Raw genomic sequence first — 19,073 nt, 5'->3', positions numbered from 1 at the left:
AAATAAATTAAAAAAAAATAAAGAGCAGACTAGCCCTCCCTTTCTCCACATTCTTTAGTTACCTGCTGTTCTTTGTGTAGCATTGCTGCCTCCTAGGCCTCTCCCCAATTAGAATGTCTATCACTATCCCTGTTCAGCTCAACTTTAGGCAGCTCAAGTCCTGTTGGTAAGATTTTATGGGTGTGGCTTCTGACATTACTAGGAGACACAATCTCACAGCAAAGCCCCTAATCCTCTGACTTTTCCAATCTTTTTGATCGCCCCCTCCTTCTGAAATGATCCGTGAGCTTTACATGTAGGGGTGTCTTCTATTTCAAAGAGCACACCAATTATCCATTACCAAATGGTCGGCCCTTAAACATGCATACCAGTACCATTATATAGACTAAGCATATTGTATTTATATGTATGTAATAACAATTTAAAAAGGGGGGGAATGAATTTGAAAGAGAGCAAGGAGGGGTTATGAGAGGTTTGTAGAGAAAAGAAAGGGAAGGAGAAAATGATGTAATTATGTTATAATCTCAAAAGAAATGAAAGAAAGAATTAAAACAGGAGGAGGAACAGAAAGCCCGATGTGTACTAATACATGAGCATCAACCAAGATTGGGAGATAATTGAATATAAGTTGAGGAAGGAGTTAAAGATACCTTCTGTGCATAATCCTGTTCCATGAGCAGTTAAAGAATGAGGCCTGGAGGTGAGCTGAAAAGAATGTTTTGAAAGTTGGAGCAAGTTAGAACGTTTAAAATAACTGAAAATTCTTAGTATAAATCAACGGCACGAAATGCCAAGACTCATCTGTGGCTGTGCATTTAATCAGAAAAGGCACCTGTATCTAGAGCCAAGAGATGCTGAACAGTAAAGTTGATGTATTCTCTAAATTTTTTTACTTCTGCAAGAAGGCAGCTGCAATGTTGAATCCCTGAAATTAAATTAAATGTTATTACATGCTGCTCCTATTCATGCTACCCAGTAACAGAAATGTCTGTTGTACACTTCTCCAGAAAGACATTTGACAACCTCAGGCTCGGAGAACTGGTGCCTAGACACACTGTGATTCTCTCCTATGTCCCATGCTAATTGTCTGGGTGTCCAGGATTCTAAAACAGTTAGATATTAAAATGGATCTTTTGACCAGGATAGCTGAAGTATTGCAGCCACCGGTTGTTTCTATGATGCCCTTTAGAAAACTATTAATTTGATGAGATTGATAGAGTGCAATTATATTAGACAAAACTAATAAATTCCAATTAAATGAATACTAGATGTCATTGCCACATAATAGATGCTGTTGTCTGGGGGAGAACACAAAAGGACCTCTGTTCTGATTAGGATAGCAGAATTTCATAAAGAGACGTCCTGAAGGCTCCACCCTCCTTTCTAGGTTGCGGAATCTCTCACAGCTTTAGACCTATACCAATTACAATGGCAAACAGCTCGCCCTAAAAACCAGCAGGGAAGACCAAAAATTGGAGCTTTTAATTTGGCCTCGTGGCAGTCAGCCAGTACCTGGTTTACAGAATTGCTTCAAAGCATTCCAAAGCTCTCACCTGTGCGAACCATCCTCAGGATGGTGGGGAAGAAAAGGAGATAATGTCTCATAATACTGCATCAGCCTTTATTCCCTTGGCAGAGAGAGCAGAAATGACTTGGGTGTGCCCAAAGTTCCTCTTAAAACCTTCCTCCTAGGTCTGCCCTTCTCTGTTCTTCAGGCAGTCCTGTTCATGTCCAATGAGCCCTCTTTTCTAAACAGTTGCTTTCCCTCTTCTCCTCTCAAAGTTCCATCTCTGTGGGGGAAATTAATTATTTTTTTCAAATTAATGAATTAATCCTATGTACCAGGTATAGCTGTGCCTTGTTCCAGCTCCACCACATCTTCCCAAGTCTTAATGAGTGATCATTCCAGTTTCCCTGGAATCAAATCTATGGATCCTTGCATGCTAAAACCAGGACAGCAGGAACCTGGAATCTGGGACAGAGGGAAGGTCGCATTCTAAAGATTACAATTAAACTGGCATATCTTCGTAATATAACACCCGGCCATCTTAATGCCAATCTCCAGCCTTGCTCTCTGTCACACAGGCTCCACTAGGTGTTTGCGATCTCATTGAGGAATGGCACTAGATTTTGTCCCTAAATGATTTGGGGCTCTTTATCTAGAGCTATAGTAGTGTTGAGTACTGGAAGACAGCTTGGGGTGAAGGTGGAGAGAGACCCACCACTGCTGCCAGCACCCCCAGGCCCCAGGGCTCATCCAGACCGGAAAGGCAAAGGGGAGAATCAGAAATCAGGGCACTGCAGGCTTGAAGGGGTATTTAGAGGTTTTGTGTGTTGTTTTTGGTTTTGGTTTTGTTTTAGCAGAAAGAGAGAGAGAAAGAGAGAGAGAGAGAGAGAGAGAGAGAGAGAGAGAGAGAGAGAGAGAGAGAGAGAACATAAAGTTGGGTGGGTAGGGCAATGGGGAAGACCTGGGAGGAGTTGGAGAAGAAAACGTACATGATATGGAAAAAAATTAAATTAAAAACATAAAAAGAGAAGGCAATATCTGTGGATGGTGTCTGAGCAACCTGCACCTGGAGAACATAGGTGGGCATAAAATCTCCCTTGAAACCCCATTGCAAATAGGTTCCTGGAATCTCATGTTCTGCCATGTAACCTGCAAGGTCAGTGACCGGAAAACAAATGACTCAACAACAACACAGGATTCATCTCAGGGAAGAAAATACTTACAGCAGGGAGGGGTTCTTTGAGTCTAGAAACCTGGTAAATTTAGAAAAATGAGTGAAGGTGATTGCCAGGTTTCTTATTTGGGAATGAGGATGGTCATTGCTGCGAATAACCAGGGAGTGGTGAGTGACGGAATATCAGGGGATTGATAGGCACTTCCAGGGTCAACCTGGAAGCTGATTGGACAGCGAAGGCAAGGCTCTAGAGGAAGGAGAGATCTACTTCTGGAAATCAAATTACTGTATTTTCAGGAATTGTCACAATGAAGAAATGTTACAAAGTGATACTGATTATCAACTCTCTCTCTCTCTCTCTCTCTCTCTCTCTCTCTCTCTCTCTCTCTCTCTTTCTTTCTCATGTGTGTGTGTTCCATTAAATGGACAGGGAACCATGACAAGACAGAGAAGATTATACGGAATAGGGCATGGAGAATGAACACCGGGAAATGGGATACACATGAAATAACTGCAGAAATTCAATCTAGGATCAGGCAGGAACCTAGCAAGAAGAGAGCGAGGAAGAGGCAGCAGGGCAGTGGCAGAGGGCAGAGGGGAACAAAGTGTATTGACATTGTCAAAAATGTATGAAAATACATAACCAAGCTCATTCCTTTGTGTGTTAATTTGAAAAATAAGGATAAAAAAGGAAAAAGAAAATAGTTACATTAATTTAAAAATCTTATTGCCAAATATACAAATCGAGGCAGTTTTGTTCTATTTCTAAACCTCAGTCTATAGCTCTTATCTCCACACTTGAAGATAAGTCTCTCTGTATGTGTGTGGAGCGAGAGGGGGGGTGTAGAATTCAGTCTTTGACCCAACTACTATTAGGAAATTTCCCCTACTCTGTGGATGACAGACTTTCAACCGTTGAGTAGAATGACTTTAGTACATTATTGAAGTATGAAGTTTTACTATAGGGAACTCTACTTCCTGCCAGTAGTAAAGTACCACTGCCGAGATGCCATAGAGTTACTATGAAGCATCACAACCGAGGCACAGTTACTAGGAAGCATCACTGCTGAGATGAAGCAGCTGAATACATTTCCAGTTTTCTTCCCCAGATTTGAAACATCTGAGATCAACCAAATGTTAGATTTATGACTCTCTTATCTCTGACAGGATTTTTTTTTTCTGAAGCATTTGCTCAATTTAGATTTTTTGCCCCCCAGGCCTAGTGATAATATATGGCATTCTCCACTTTCATGGTTCAAAACTTTTTATATTTATAACTGCTCTCAGAGGATAAAAATATGTATAATTATGTGCACTCCCCCCATTAACCTCCATGCTCTTTTCTAGTGTTCAATTATTTCATATTTTCTCTCAAGGTCCCTCACATTGTACATGCTCCTATCAAGTGAATTGTTTGCCCAGTCATCTTGTCCTTAGCTAAGCATGACACCAGGGAGGAACTGAGAGAAACAGAACTTTTTGAGTAATTAATTATCACTTGTAATTAGCACGTCACTGAATTATAAAAATGACGCAGCTAAATTACATGAGGGTAAGGAAGGCTGTGGGTGCAGCGTAGTGGTTTCAAGCACATTTCTAACAAGTCCCCCACCCTATTTATTTATGTAGTAAACCTTTGCTTCCCAGAAAATATAAAGCAAGCTTCTGCCCATGAAAAGGTACAACTACATTTTTCTTGCTATCCTTAAGCATTTAAAGCTATACAGGAAGACTGACAAAGAAATAGCAATGCAACAAGGAGTTACTATTTGTTGGAGCCTTGCAAATGCCAGACATTCTTCCAAATGTTTGTGAGGGTTTTAGACAGTAGGTGTTGTATACTCAGTTTGCAAATAAGGAAATTGAGGCCCAGAGATCTGCAGCAGATTCTCCAGGTTAACAAACCTGGTAAGTGAAAAAGCTCAATTTCAGACTCAAGAAGTACTGGTTCTTTAGTTTAGTAGAATATAGACAGGTGATAGAAAAATAGATAGATAGATAGATAGATAGATAGATAGATAGATAGATAGATAGATAGATAGATAGATAGATAATGCATAGATAGATAGATAGATAGATAGATAGATAGATAGATAGATAGATGAATAGATGGGGAGATACTTAGATGGGGTAGATACATTGATAGTTGGATGCATGAATAATAAATTTCTAAATAAATCTATGGTACATTCAGGAAAGAGAGCTATAGTGGACGAATGGATAGATAGATATATTGACTGCATACTATTGGGTCCATCATTGAAGCCTGCACAGAGGTTGCTAAACAAGACTCATCTCCCCTTGGAGAATCGAGTAGCAGAGTGCGATTGTGAACCGACAAATTGTACTACACAGAGATGATATTAGCATGTAGGCAGGAACAAACGTCGTCTGCGAGAACATTAGCATATTGTTTCCAAGGGATAAATATGACACTTCATACACTTGCCACTTTTCTTAAACAGAAGATAATACATTTAGAACAGGGAAATTAGCATATTTGAGAAAAAAGAAGGATCAAAGAACTATAGAGTTCTTTTCTGAACACCGCCTTTAAATGTTCAAAAGATATTCCTGTCCTAATTAAGGACCAACTCAGCAGCGTTCTACACCAAGCTCAGGATGATTAGATTTCCCACATCTGGCCTCACTGAAATAAAGGCCTAGAAAAACCCTTCAGAGGTCATACGTTTTTATCTGGGTTTGCCATAGTTTAGAACATGGCATCCAAACACAAGCTGTCCATCAGTGACTGACTAACTGAATCTGAGTTTTTACGCATGCTCACAAATGCTTAGCTCAAGGTGCCATCATCAAGTCATCTCTGTTCACAAAGTTCTGCAGCCATGATTTAGAAACTACTGGTCTAAAAATTTCCTACAAAGAAAGAGAGAAAGGGAGGGAGGGAGAGAGGGAGGAAAGAAGGGAGGGAGGGAGGGAGGGAGGGAGGGAGGGAGGGAGAAGCACTTCTATATTTGCTTTTTACTATTTTGCTTGAGAATGTCAATTCACAGAGAAGCGCTTAGATTCTCAGAAGAGCTAGATGTTAGTTTGTGCCCTTGTGATTTTCTGACCACCAAAACTAGGGCAACTGTTTTAGCTTTTCCAAGACCTGTGTTCATATCCTTATTGTGAGATGTGCAACTATCTAATACACATTTTAAAAAATCAAACCTTTCACTAAGTAGGCATATTAGAATATACATATGTGTGCATATATATTTATATAAATAAATTCACACATTCAAATGTAACCAGATTAAAGCAACACAAATCCATAAAACCCTCCTAAGAATTCAGTGATCTATTCTTATGGCAACAACACAGTTTTATACCCCCAAGAATTTATTCTTCCATCATCGTGTAGAAATTGTTCAAGGGTTTGCATTGCAACGATGCTTACAAATACCTTATCCTATGTTTGTCTTAACTTTCAGGATTAAACAGTCATTTTGATACATGCAGGTAAACCTCCTGTTATTCGGGCACCTTCAAAGGCTTTCCTGACACCATTAAGCATGCAGTTTATTTAACGTTTTAAAGACAGCTGGGTGGATGATACTTAGAATATTCAACATTTTATCAACTTTACTATATTTTTGTAAATAGTAAAAAGGAAAACAAAAATCACAATCCTCTCTGCGGGAAAAGAATTGGTTTCTGCGTGACCACGTAGGGCCTTTTCAAAGCTAAGAACTGTAACTCCAAACAGAGGTCCCTTCAAGCATTTCCCACTGCTCCCTCGCTGGCCAGCTTGCACAGTTAGCTAGGAGTTAACTCCTGATCCATCTTCTGCCCTTAGCTCCGGTCCTTTCACGGCAGAGGAAAACAGACCAGCCATGTGCTTCATTTCTGGATTAGTGTGAAAAGTAGGATGGGACTGTATTAAAATCACTTGCCCATAACAAACCCTGAAATGAACAGCTTGATGCAGTGAGTTGGGTCCCAGCTGATTCGGTCCTTATTTGGTCCCTATTTCCTTATTGTGAAAGAACAAGGAAGTAGATGAGAATGTTTCTAAGGGCTCCTTCAGAGCTCAAACGCTGAGCTACTTAATTGTACTAAGGTATTATAACCTCATACCTTTCATATCTTTTACTCCTCGATAGCATCATCTAGCCCCCAACCCAAATGACAGATGCCAAGAACAACCCCATGAGGTACACTACCTCTCAGTTACCTAATACTGTTTCTGGAAGGTATTCAGCAACACACTTAGTCAAGTGAGAACCACGGGTTCCATAAGAAAAACCTGGCTGGCCAGAGGAATGGGAAGGGGGAAACTGATGTAATTATATTTTAATTTCAGAAAAGAAAAGCCTGAGAAAAGCTTTGAACATGGGCATTTCACAGTTAATAGTGCATACGTATAATGTGTAGTATTCCTTCCCAGAACTGGGGTCTCCTCTCTGTGCTATCTAACCAAGGTCAAAATGTAACTGTGCCACAAATGGAGGCACATACAGTGAGCAAGTTCAAGTAGGCAGCACAATCCAAATCCTTTTTTTGGAGGAATTCTCAATCACCTAGGAAATAGACCATACGAGAAATAGTATTTTGATATCTCTCTGTGTGAAACAGCTACGGTATTGAAAGGTCAGAATGTACCCGAGTTTAAGGGCTGGTTCATTTAGCAACCACAACTTTGCTAAGTTTCCAATAAATCAGCAAACTCTAAAGTGTCCTGGTACTTTCTACTGCACATGATGGCTAACAAAGCAAGTGTACGGTGGGTTATTTGTTGAGCTCATTTCTCTCTCAGGTTCCTGAATGGAAACATTCCTTTATACATTTGCCTTCCAGGAAACCCAGCAATCGCGGTTCCACAGATTAAGGATTGTATTGCCCTTCATTCTGAATTTCAAAGAGCAGTTATAAAGTTGTTTTAACTTGTCCATATTGATTTTTATAAGTGTTAAATATTTGAACACAGACGTGAATGTTTTCAGGATTGGAGAGTCCACTCTTCCCAGTATGCTTGATTCACTATGGTGAATGTTCACAGCCCTTGAGTGTTTTTCTGTTTTAGGACTACACTGTTCTCAAACCTTTCCTGAATTTCTGGTACACGCACATGCCTTCTCCATCACCATTCACATTTATAAGCCCTCTACCTAGATGTCCACTGGGAAGACTTGTGTTGAATTAATTTTTTTCTAAAAACTCTTTCAAATTGTAAGAGATGCAATAAAATCCTTAAAGCAAGGGAATGAAAAACCAAAAGTATATGATTCTGGTTTTTAAAAGGAGGAGGTATTTCATTTCAACATTGGAAGCCTTTCCAACTCTCCTCAATAAATGTAAGAAACACAGCCCCTACCTGTGTTTCTTTGACAAGAAAACTCTTGTCAAAAGTTTCCAGCATTAGTCAAATCTCAGGCAACTGTTGTAAAAAGAAAACAACAAATAAATTAAAAGAGCTTTTTATAGACAGTTTTGTTTTAAAAATAAACTTTATAATGTATCCCAGTTTAAAACATATTTTTTTGCCTTTGCAGTTTTGGTTATTTGTTTATTTATTCAATTACTTTTGTTTTTCTTTTTTTAAATTTATTTATTTATTAAAGATTTCTGTCTCTTCCCCGCCACTGCATCCCATTTCCCTCCCCCTCCCCCAATCAAGTCCCCCTCCGTCGTCAGTCCAAAGAGCAATCAGGGTTCCCTGCCTTGTGGGAAGTCCAAGGACCACCCACCTCCATCCAGGAGAGAGAGCACGAGTAAAACATATTTGAAATAATTAATAAGAAACAAGGGATACATCCAGCAAGAGTAAGAAATAGATAAAATCCAAAGGGGGAAGGATGCTAAACCTTCAGGGCCGAAGACATCCCTAGTCCCAGTGCACATTAAGGTATATTCCCTAACTGAGCAAGTGTTCTGGTCTCTTTTAACTCACAAAACTAGACTTCTATAGGATTGTGATCCATTTCTTTGTTCTAACTCAAAAAAGAAAAGAAAAAGAGAGGAGGCTTGTCAATCTATCTGCTCCCATTTAAACAGTTTACTGAGGAACTAAAAGCATTCTGGGGATAAACACATGATAAGTCAAGACAAGCATATGTCTGTCAAAGTGCAATAGACACAGAGACAGAGGAACAAGTGTGATCCTGAAGACAAACGTGAAGACTTTTGATGAAAACAGAGAGCATCAGAGTATTTGAAATGAACTGCAAACAGGCTTATACTGCTTAACCTCTGGAGCACGCTTTCATTTCCATCCTACGACTGAACTGTCAAACTATCAGCCTTGTAAGTGTTTCCATGTAGCTGAAATAAAGAAGAGAGTGCAGGCCTTGGCTCCTAGGGCAGCTTTGTGCTCTGGTGTGGAAGGGGATGAAAGGACTTACTGATGCTGGTAAGCCCCTGAAGGAGAATCGTGGTCACAATCTAGGTCAGGTTTCTAGATCTGAAGAACATTGGAATTGCTCTTTGTGAGTTCTTCCGAGAAATGGTAGAGCCACGGATTGGAGATGGTATCAATAGTTCCCAAAGATCCAAGTATGAAATTTGGGATTCAGCTTTCTCTCTGCCACCTCCCCTTTCATGAGTGCCTGGTAGCCCCTGCATTAGTGCCTATCCCCTCTGGTGACCCTCTGAATGAGCACCATTATGCTTAAAGATGAATAATGAGACTCTCCCCCAGAATCTTCTACCCTCCTAAATGAAAGCAAATTGCACAAAAATGCAAAAGCAAGTTCTGGAAGTTAACCAGCTGCCCTCAGGAGTGGGTGTACCACTGTTGTTAAACAAGAAAGTCTGGTGCCGTGGCACACACCTTTGATCCTACCCTTGGAAGGAGAGACAGGAGTGCCAAAGTTGACAGTCACCCTCTACTGCAGATAGTAATCTAGACCAGCCTGTGGTACATAAGACCTCTGTAAACCAAACAATTTTAAAAAAGCCCATTTAAGTTTTAGTGTGGAAAAATAAAGAAGGGTTTGGATAAACAAATCAAGCTTTCATTTGAAATCAACTGCCTACACCGTAATAATTCATCTTAGGACAAATTACGAAGTAATTACAAACAAACTGAAAAGAGGTTTCTGTTGTCAATATTTTCTCTTGTCTTTTATTTCCTTGAAAATTTTGTGGAATACAACCACTAAGATGAATGCTTAATAAAACTCTTATTGGCGACTATCAATGATTGAATGAATTGCCCAAAGAATGAATTAATCAACAATCATCTTTATTTTCTTAGGCTTTAGCCTAAGATAAAAATCCTCTCTACCTAAAGACTGCCTAAAGCCTCTCTTTTTGTTTAATGCACACGTAGGGACACAGCTACATGAATTGTTTTTCCAGCTCACTATGGCCACATCATGACCCCATTTTGTCTACTTGGCACTCAAACAAACAAGATGTGCCACCACCATCAGCAGTGACAACTGATCAAACTGCCAAATTCAAGCTTATTTCCCTTCATCCCACACCAACCTCCTGAAGGCAAGGGACTGAATTAAATATACTCTCTAAAATATTTGTAACTGTTAATCCCAAGTTATAATTGAAGTCTAATAGTCTCTTTAGATATAATTGGGATCTAATAGTTTCTTTCCATTTCGTAGGCCATATAGATATGTCTCAAGTTCTTCTTATGCTTGTGGTGTGAAAAGAAATCTCAACCTGCCATTGGTCACCTTGTCTCCACCACTCTTAGATGTTCTGATAATATTTAAGCCTCACCCAGGCTCTATCTATACTTGTCATCATTTTCCCCCTCTGTACTTAGTTCAAATGAGACAAAAAAAACATTGCACTTAAACTTTGGAAAAGTGAGGGTTACCTATTGTCTGGCTGGCTGGCTCGCTGGCTCGCTGGCTGGCTGGCTGGCCATAGGGAAGTAGCAGGCAGTGTCCTTTATACCATCACGAATCTAAAGGCAACTTTCTTCTCTTTTACATCTTTTTCTCACCCTAGAGAATCTCACCAGGGTTATCTTCAGCAGCTCTTGGTTCACTTGAAATAATCCGTTTTCCCAATTGTTGTCCAGGCTGTAATGTTCAAAATCTCCAACTCTAATCATTTGTGTTTTATTTTTGTGATGTCATACTTGCAGGTATATATCTAATGCAATGCTTAGTATAAATGCTCATTATAATAATAGACTGTTTTCTTCAGATAGTAACAAGAGCACGGTCCAGAAAAACTGTGCTAGAGTTCACTAAACTGATCAAAGACCCTTTCCCCACATCCTTGTTTACATACTATATGCAAAATTACTGTTTTAAATTTTACAATAAAATATGTGATGTTGATCCCTACTTCTTTGGTTAATAAAAAGATGGATCACTTCCCTTCCTGTGGGTCTATGCGACATTTGTATTTTATTATTTAAGCACATGTATAACTGATCCACTCTGCTTATGGACTTGTAAGAGAGCCCCCTGTGAAAAACTCGATAAATTCACTGTTGTATTGCCAGGATTCTCCTGCTTTATTGCTTTTCTTGAGCAGGGTTTGAAATGCAGAAACTTAAACTGTTGGCATCTGATTTTGAGATTCCAGTCCTCGCTCTCTTTCATTGCAAGATGAGAAAGAACCCCCCCAGGCTAGTTTAAGCTTTTGAAATTCAAAGCATTAAGTTTCTTAATAAAGACATTACATTTAGAGTACAAGAACGGAATATCAATTAAATTTTATTATTTATTTGTTTTGGCATCATTATCTAATAATCTTTGCCTTGTGTCTAAATTCCAGTACTTCAATCACTGTAGATGGCTAATGGGGATTATTATCTGGTAGAGAAAGCTTATCTTTATTGCAATTTTTATTTTTTTTAACTTATTGTTTTTCAAAAAAGAAATTTTTGATTCATTTACCCTTCCAGGTGAAATTCTGAAATTCTTTTTTAATATCTGGCTTATTATTAGGTCTTCACTGACTTTCGCCCTCCCGACTCAAACCATCCAATTCACCCTGCATCTTAATAGAGTCTAACCAACCTGAAGTTCAGGTACAGGCACAGATGATAATGGTGATGCTGTTGTCTTGGTTACCATGTACTCTGGAAGTTGCAGACTTCAGATGTTTTGTCAGTGGTTTTATAGGATTTTGTTGTAGGAGAGAACTTTTGTTTTCATTATTATTATCGTTATTATTATTATGTTTTGTTTGAGAAATGATATCCTGGACCCTAGGTTGATCTTGAACTCACTATATAGCCAAGGGTGAATTGAGCTTCTGATGTTTCTGCTTTGTGATTAGTATGCCCCCCAAATTATGATTGGATGTGATACTGACAGATTGCATAGCATCATACATCCTACAAACGGAGATTCAATGCCAGGTCCTTGGTTTTGATTTTTGAACTAAGGTTTTCACATTGTAAACCAGGCTGACCAGAAGCTTACAATGCAGTCCAGACTCATAATTTGAGCTCGCCGAAACGCTCCTATCTCAGCCTTGTGAGTAATGGAGTTTACAGAGAAGACTTATGCCTGCCTCCGAGTTTGGCTCTTTACTAGGATAGTTATTTCAGATTAGTCCCCAGAGGGAATAAATGAGTTCTCCCCTTGTCTTTTTAGAGTGTGGAAGGGGAGCATCACGAGAAAGCTGTGGAGCTACTCAAGGCTGCGAAGGACAGTGTGAAGCTGGTGGTCAGATATACCCCAAAAGTCCTGGAGGAGATGGAGGCTCGTTTTGAAAAGCTGCGGACAGCCCGGCGCCGGCAGCAGCAACAATTGCTCATTCAGCAGCAGCAACAGCAGCAGCAGCAGCAACCACAACAAAACCACATGTCATAGGTGAGACCCTCCCTCCTCCCTGCATGCAAGCACCTCACTGCCTAAAAGTAGCTCCTGGGGCAGCTGAAATAAAACTGTCAGGCATAAGAGACACTCCAAAGAGATTAATCAAATGAAAGGCAATGGTGTCCAAAAATATAAACAAATTATCTCATTTCCATGTGTCTTTCAGCTACAGTCTCTGCATATGTAAGGTATTTGGGGAAATAATGTCCTGCGACAGGGGTAAATACTGACTCCAGGATGCATTTTTATAAACCCGGGCAATGCATCCTTTTTGCCAAAGTAGGAATGGGAGTTGATTATAGTGCCCACTCATGCCCTTGACTGGTGGTTTTCACCCAGAACAGTGCTATTCCTGGCTACATATACTTTAGATGAGAGAGATACAGAGTATTGGAAACGTGTTCCACATGAAGAATGAAGTAGCAAAATGACAGCTAACACAATTTGACATCCCAAAGGTTTTGAAATACATCTGACTCTTACCTTCTCCCAAATTTCACTTCACAACAAGAAAGGATAAATTAAGTTTCACATATATGTTCAAGAAAAAATGTGTTAATAGTAAAATTTGTCACTTTTGAAGTGTTTATTATGTGTTAGGGATACCTTTATCGCATACCCCTAAGCCTCTGAAGAACCAACCATTCCAGGAAATTAACATTAAAGCCACATCCTAGTCAGTGCTCCGTTGCTGTGAAGACACTACCATGAACATGGCAACCCTCATAAAGGAAAACATTTCACTGGGACTGGTTTACAGTTTCAGAAGTTGAGTCATTATTATCATGGGGGCACATAGGCGGACATGGAGCTGGAGAAGGAGCTGAAAGTTCTACATCTGGATCCACAGACAGCAAGCAGAGACTGCCACACTAGGTCTAGCTTGAGCATATAAGTCCTCAAAGTCTACCCCCATGGTGATGTACTTCCTCTGACAAGGCCATACCTACTCCAAGGCCACAGCTCCTCACAGTGCCACTTCCTGTGAGCCAAACATTTAACAACATGAGTCCATGGGGACCATTCCTATTCAAACCACCACAAACCACATCTTTGAGATGAGCAGTCTAAAGCTGTGATCAGCCACTATTAAAAAGTGGCTTGAAATTGTGGTTCTTCTTCCTCAAGTGTAGGATGCTCTAAAGTTATATTTTTCCAAGCTATTCACTGAAAAAGAGCAAATTTATCATTAGGTATTTTGTACTATGTTGTCTTTAAATGTGTCCTGATAAGGATGTTCAAATGTTCACAGAAAAGTGACAATACGTAATGATGATTTTCCATTTTGTCATATTGGTTTATTGTTTGCTTAAAAGAAATGCTGAATAAGACATGAGACGTGTTTTTTTTTTTTTTAAAGTGATACTTGTGACAAAGGAAAGCTACATGGTGAGGTTTTTTTTTTTTCTCTCTGAGTATATTTAGGAACTGCAGAGAGGGCTGAGTAATAAGAGCACTTTCCAGCTTTGCAGAGAAGCTGGATTTGGTTCCCAACACCTATATCATGGAGCTCACAACCACCTGTAGTTCTAGCTCCAAGTTTTCTGATGCTTTTCTCTGGCTCCTGAGAGCACATCACAATCATAATATACATATAGACAATTAGACATGCAAGAGATAAATTAACTAAATAATGAGATATTACACATATACACACATTTTTTTAGATTATATTTCTTCCCCCAAAGTATTTTGATTCAATACCACATGTCTTTTAACACAATTGTGGACAGGCACTGTCCAGGGAGCAAAAACACTTTATCTTCATGGGGCTGCATTCTGCTTAGAGGGGATAATTAATAACTAAGCAAAAAAAAATAAGTCTACATCTTTTTGGGAGCAGTACTTTGAAAAGTTAAATGGAGACTGTTTGAATGGACTCTAGCTAGGTGGTCAGTTAAGACGCAAAGTTCTCAAAGGAAAAAGCATCTGAGAAGAAACTGAATGCCAAGGAGCAGCCCCCAAGGACATAATAAGGGAAGAAATGGCCAGTGTGAGAGTGTATGAGTGGTTTGTATTTGAAGAACAGAAAGAAGACCTTAAGAAGTGGGAACAATGAACAATAATGACAGTGGTGGGCTGTGAGGTCAAAAAGACATGTAGGGACTGGGTACAGAAAGCCTCCACACCCTATTAAAGAAATTAGATTTTATTGCAATGGGACATGATGAAGGTTTTTAAGCAAAAAGGTGGTATGATTTGATTTATGCTCCATAAAGATAATTCAGCTTCTGTGACAATAGAGAATTACAGAGTTATTATGGAAAGAGACAAGTTGGAAGGTTAAAATACAGTGATCCAGGCAAGAGGTGGATTGGCATAGACTGTGTGGTTGGGATAAATACCATGAATAGACAGGGACTAGTAATTTTGCCTAAAGCCTAATCCTCAGTTACTGATTCGGTACTCTCAGAATTTTATCAAAAAGTCCTTTTGGTAATAGATGAAATCCATGATTCTCTAATCAATCGCTAGCATGCGTTCTGTTAATGCTACTGTTTCTTCTATTCCTGGTATTACAGGCTCATAGCTATTCTCCTGTGTGATTTATGATGTTTGCCCTGAGTAAAATTGCCCAGGGATATTTTGAAAGTAATACATGTCAGTCACACTTCTGAGAGCTTACTGTGAAAGCTGCCCATGCTTTGTTACTTCAGTTATCTTTGGAAATATACAAGTTGACATATACAGCCATTTGCGTTTCTAGTCCCTGTTCCCTTTTTTTTAAGTCACTTCAAGATTTCCTACAGCTCATTAGAAATCCACTTACATATTTTACCAGTAAACAAAACCACCAGGTGTCTTTTGTTGTTGACACAGAATGTGGGAGAGTTCTGTTTGCTTGAATATGATCTTTGTATCTATGCCCAAAAACAGAGCTAGTGCAGTATACAGTGACAGCCCCTTGAGATTCAATGTGACCATTTTAAGAACAATCAAAGCACACCCAAGTCATGGCACTCAAGGATTTTACGCCAAATACAGTCAAAAAGACCCACATGAGCTCTTGTTTATGTTTTAATTACCTTGATCTTTAAGCAGTCAGAAAAGATTTACAACACTTACTAATTTATACTACAGTCATTTTTAAGGATTTTCAAGCTTATTAAATCTGTTTAACTGGAAGCAGATCTTTGAGATTTTTTGTTGCCATTCAAGTCAAGACCGATAATCAAATCAGAATAGCTGTCAGATACAGTCTCACTGCTTATCAGATGAAATATAACTTCATATTCTCTAAATCAGAGGTAATGTATGTTATCTGAGAAGTTTGAAATTATGAAGTCACTGTGAATGGGAAATGGATAAGAAAGAAAAGCAGATGGAATGTAAGTCGGACAGGGTTTATCTTCCATACCCACGTGAATTTTAAATCCTGCCAAACTAAAATTGTCTTTTATCCTCATTAAATTAGATCCCATTTCAAAAAATGTAAATATATGAATATTCCAAAGTTACATGAAAGAAATCTAAACATACAATATGATTATAGGGTTTGTCGTGTGATGGCACTTCTTTCAGAGTGTACTGTGTTTATTCATCTTATACAGATTTTTATGTATACACTTGGATTTTCACTCTGATTTTCAAGAATAAAAAAACAAGAGGAACACTAACACTTTTTCATATATTAACTGTAATGGTTTAGATAAAACGGCGCAGTTCCCCAAGGAGCAGTGGTGAGCCATGATGGGTAGCCAGATCCCACCACCCGTGGCCTCTGTGGGTCCCAGGTGGGTGGGAGGCAGTGTGTGAGAGACAGAGCAGCCAGTCCCACTGGGAGCTGTGGTAGATGAAAGACATGGACAAATAGGCATGCCATGCAGAAAGGGGTTTGGGTATAGTCTATTCGGTGGGTTATGGGAGGAAAGGGAAGGGAGCAAAGGAGGGAAGAAAGGAAGGGAGGGAGGAAGGGAGGGAGGGAGGGAGGGAGGGAGGGACGGAGGGACGGAGGGAGGGAGGGAGGGAGGGACGGAGGGACGGAGGGAGGGACGGAAGGAGGGAGGGAGGGAAGGAAGGAAGGAAAAAGAGAATGAGAGAGAAAGAGAGAACAGAGAGAGGGGGAAGGGGGGGCAGCTGCCACCTCTTCCAAAGAGAGACAGGACAGAGTGCAGGAAGTGCCTCAGAGGAAGGGGGTGTGGGCAGGGTTTGTCTCTAAAGTGCCCTCTCCCACTTCCCCCCTTCCACCAAGGCAAGCAGATTTTTCTTCCTCTTTAAGCCTGCATTCCCTCTGCCCTGTCTCTCTTCTCCTTTCTGCCCCCCACCTCCCTCTCTCTCTCATTCTTGTTCTTTTCCTGAACCTAAGTTCCTCCTCCTGTTCCTTCTCTCTGCCTGCCAGCCCCCCCCATACTTTCTCTGCCTAGCTATTGACCATTTAGCTCTGTATTGGACTAATCAGATGCCTTAAGCAGGCACACCTTTACATAATTAAACACATATCCTTACATCGTTAAACAAATGCAGCATAAGCAAATTTAACACATCTTTATGCAGTTAAAGTAATATTCCACAGCATAAACAAATGTAACATAGCTTTACAAGTTAATATAAGTATATATACATATTCATATGTTCCACAACTCAGTACCACCAGCCCAGGGGTGGTATCACCCACAATGGTCTGGGACCTCCCCATCAATCAGCAAAATGCTCTACAGCCTGGCCTACAGCCTAACTTTATGAAGGCATTTTCTCAGCTGAGATTCCCTGACCTCAAACGCCTCCAGCCTATGTCGAATACATGATACTGTCCAGCACACCACCATCGTCTCCCAGGTTTGAATGTTAGCTTCCCATTTTGTAGAACTGTTTTTGGAAGGATTATTAGTAAGTGTGGCCTTACTGGAGGAGGTGTACCATACAGGAACTTTGAGATTTCAAAAGATTACTATGCCCAGCTTCTCCCCACCCTGCCAGTCTGCTTCCTGATTTTGTGACTCCTCCAGTGCCATTCCTGACTCCTTGATACAATACTGTCCCCAAACAAGCTCATGGTCTCACCCTCTAAAACCATAAGCAAACCCCCAGTTAAATGCTTTCTTTCATAAGGTGCCTTTGTCACGGTGTCTCTTCACAGCAATAGAACAGTGACTTAGATATCATGTAGTGAATATTCTTGATGTTTTTAGTGATTCATAGTTTAAAAAATGAATCCTAATCACTGATTTCTCTCTATTGTCTTCCTCTACCCAACTCCATTTTTAGGCCATGAAGAAAAGCTACCAGCTCAACCATCAGACAGTCAAGAATTTGAAACCGTGCTCCAGAATCCCAGCACATAGAAAAAGGGAAAGGCAACACCAATAACTGCACCCGTCACAAAGCTGTGAACACGTGCTGTCTCCATCCTTTACCACGGCAGTTCAACATCTTCCTCCTCTGGGTACCAGGCCCCTGCTCATTGCTTTTTACTCACTCAGACCTTCCGTTCACGGCAGTGGAAACTCCCAGTGTGTTGAGGGAGGGACTTCTCCAGTCTGCAGACTGAAGCAGTGTAAGAATAAAGTCTGTGACTTTTGAACAAATCACCAGGGCTAGGATTAAGTGATTCTTTAGTCTGAGGCTCTTCCGGAGGTTAGAGAACCCTTCATTAGGCTATAGTTCAAACTGCATCAGTTCAAGGTTGTGGCCACTTGAAAGGAACCTACACATTGTCCCTTGCCCTCACCGTTTTCATAGTCTATATTGCTGAGCTGTCCGAATTGGAATTTGATTTAGTTATAAACCCAACCTCTCTTCTCCTCTTGAAAATGGCAAGTTCTTATCTTACATAATCTCTTTAGAACCTGGAACCAGTTGGCTTTCTCATTTTCTGTTTTTATCCATTTCTGAGTGTCTTAGCAGAGTAGGATATTTTAGCTGAACTTTTAATTTTTAGAAGCAGGGGTTGGAACCCAACTCTGTGCTTTTTAAAAATTTAAGTATTGTAATATCTATTATTAATTTCAACAGAGTATAACGTATATTTATTCCACAAAATAATTAAGACCAGAGTACACTTGCTCTAACTTGGTTCTTTGTTTACCAAGGTTTACTACTCTGGTAAGAGATTATCTTCACTTTATGAACTCATCCTCAGTTGATATGTGTAACCAGCCCTCCATATTTTCTTGTTAAATTTTATTTATTTATTTTTATTGATAAACTTTGGAGAAGTCTAAACCCATCCTGCACATATTAGTGTGCTTTCATAGATATCTAGTTGATATTTCAAATCTTGGAGATTTATAAAACTGAATTATAATAGGTACACATAGATATACATCCAAGGGGATATATTACAGAATGTTTTGATTAATTTCCCTAAATGCAAACAGTATATTTTTGACAGTCTAGTATCAAAGGTATTGGCCCACTTACATTGAGGTATGTGAAACCCCGTGGTACTAGTATTGTGAATGACAGACGCTGCTTCCTCCAAAGAGAAATCTATTCTAGTTTGCATATTCCCACTTGTAAATCCCCAATAAGGTTTTTCAACGTTCACAAAAATCTGTTAGGGCATCCTGGACACAAAATACTTTTTTAGTTTAGGGTAAATATAGGCCCCTAATATGGTTTTCCATACTGTAATGAGAAGGAAACTTTAACTATCTGGGCACGTAAATACCTTAAGCACAAAAATGTACACATACATACA

General features: G+C 39.7%; 1 protein-coding gene across 3 annotated transcripts in view; it reads left to right on the top strand.

The window, feature by feature from the left end:
* Lin7a (lin-7 homolog A, crumbs cell polarity complex component) overlaps positions 1 to 17,958 on the top strand; it is a 121,937-nt gene extending 103,979 nt beyond the window's left edge. For all 3 annotated transcript variants that reach the window (XM_005358096.3, XM_026784497.1, XM_013350399.1), the window contains exons 5-6: positions 12,209 to 12,427; positions 17,639 to 17,958. In XM_005358096.3, coding sequence (XP_005358153.1) covers positions 12,209 to 12,427 — 219 coding nt within the window. In that variant the 3' untranslated portion in view covers positions 17,639 to 17,958. The remainder of the gene's footprint in view (positions 1 to 12,208; positions 12,428 to 17,638) is intronic.
* The last annotated feature ends 1,115 nt before the right edge of the window (positions 17,959 to 19,073 follow it).

This window comes from Microtus ochrogaster, chromosome 24, assembly GCF_000317375.1.
Source record: "Microtus ochrogaster isolate Prairie Vole_2 chromosome 24, MicOch1.0, whole genome shotgun sequence".
Lineage (NCBI taxonomy): Eukaryota > Metazoa > Chordata > Mammalia > Rodentia > Cricetidae > Microtus > Microtus ochrogaster.
Note: the sequence above shows the minus strand (reverse complement) of the source record. Positions and strands in the feature narration are given on the sequence as shown.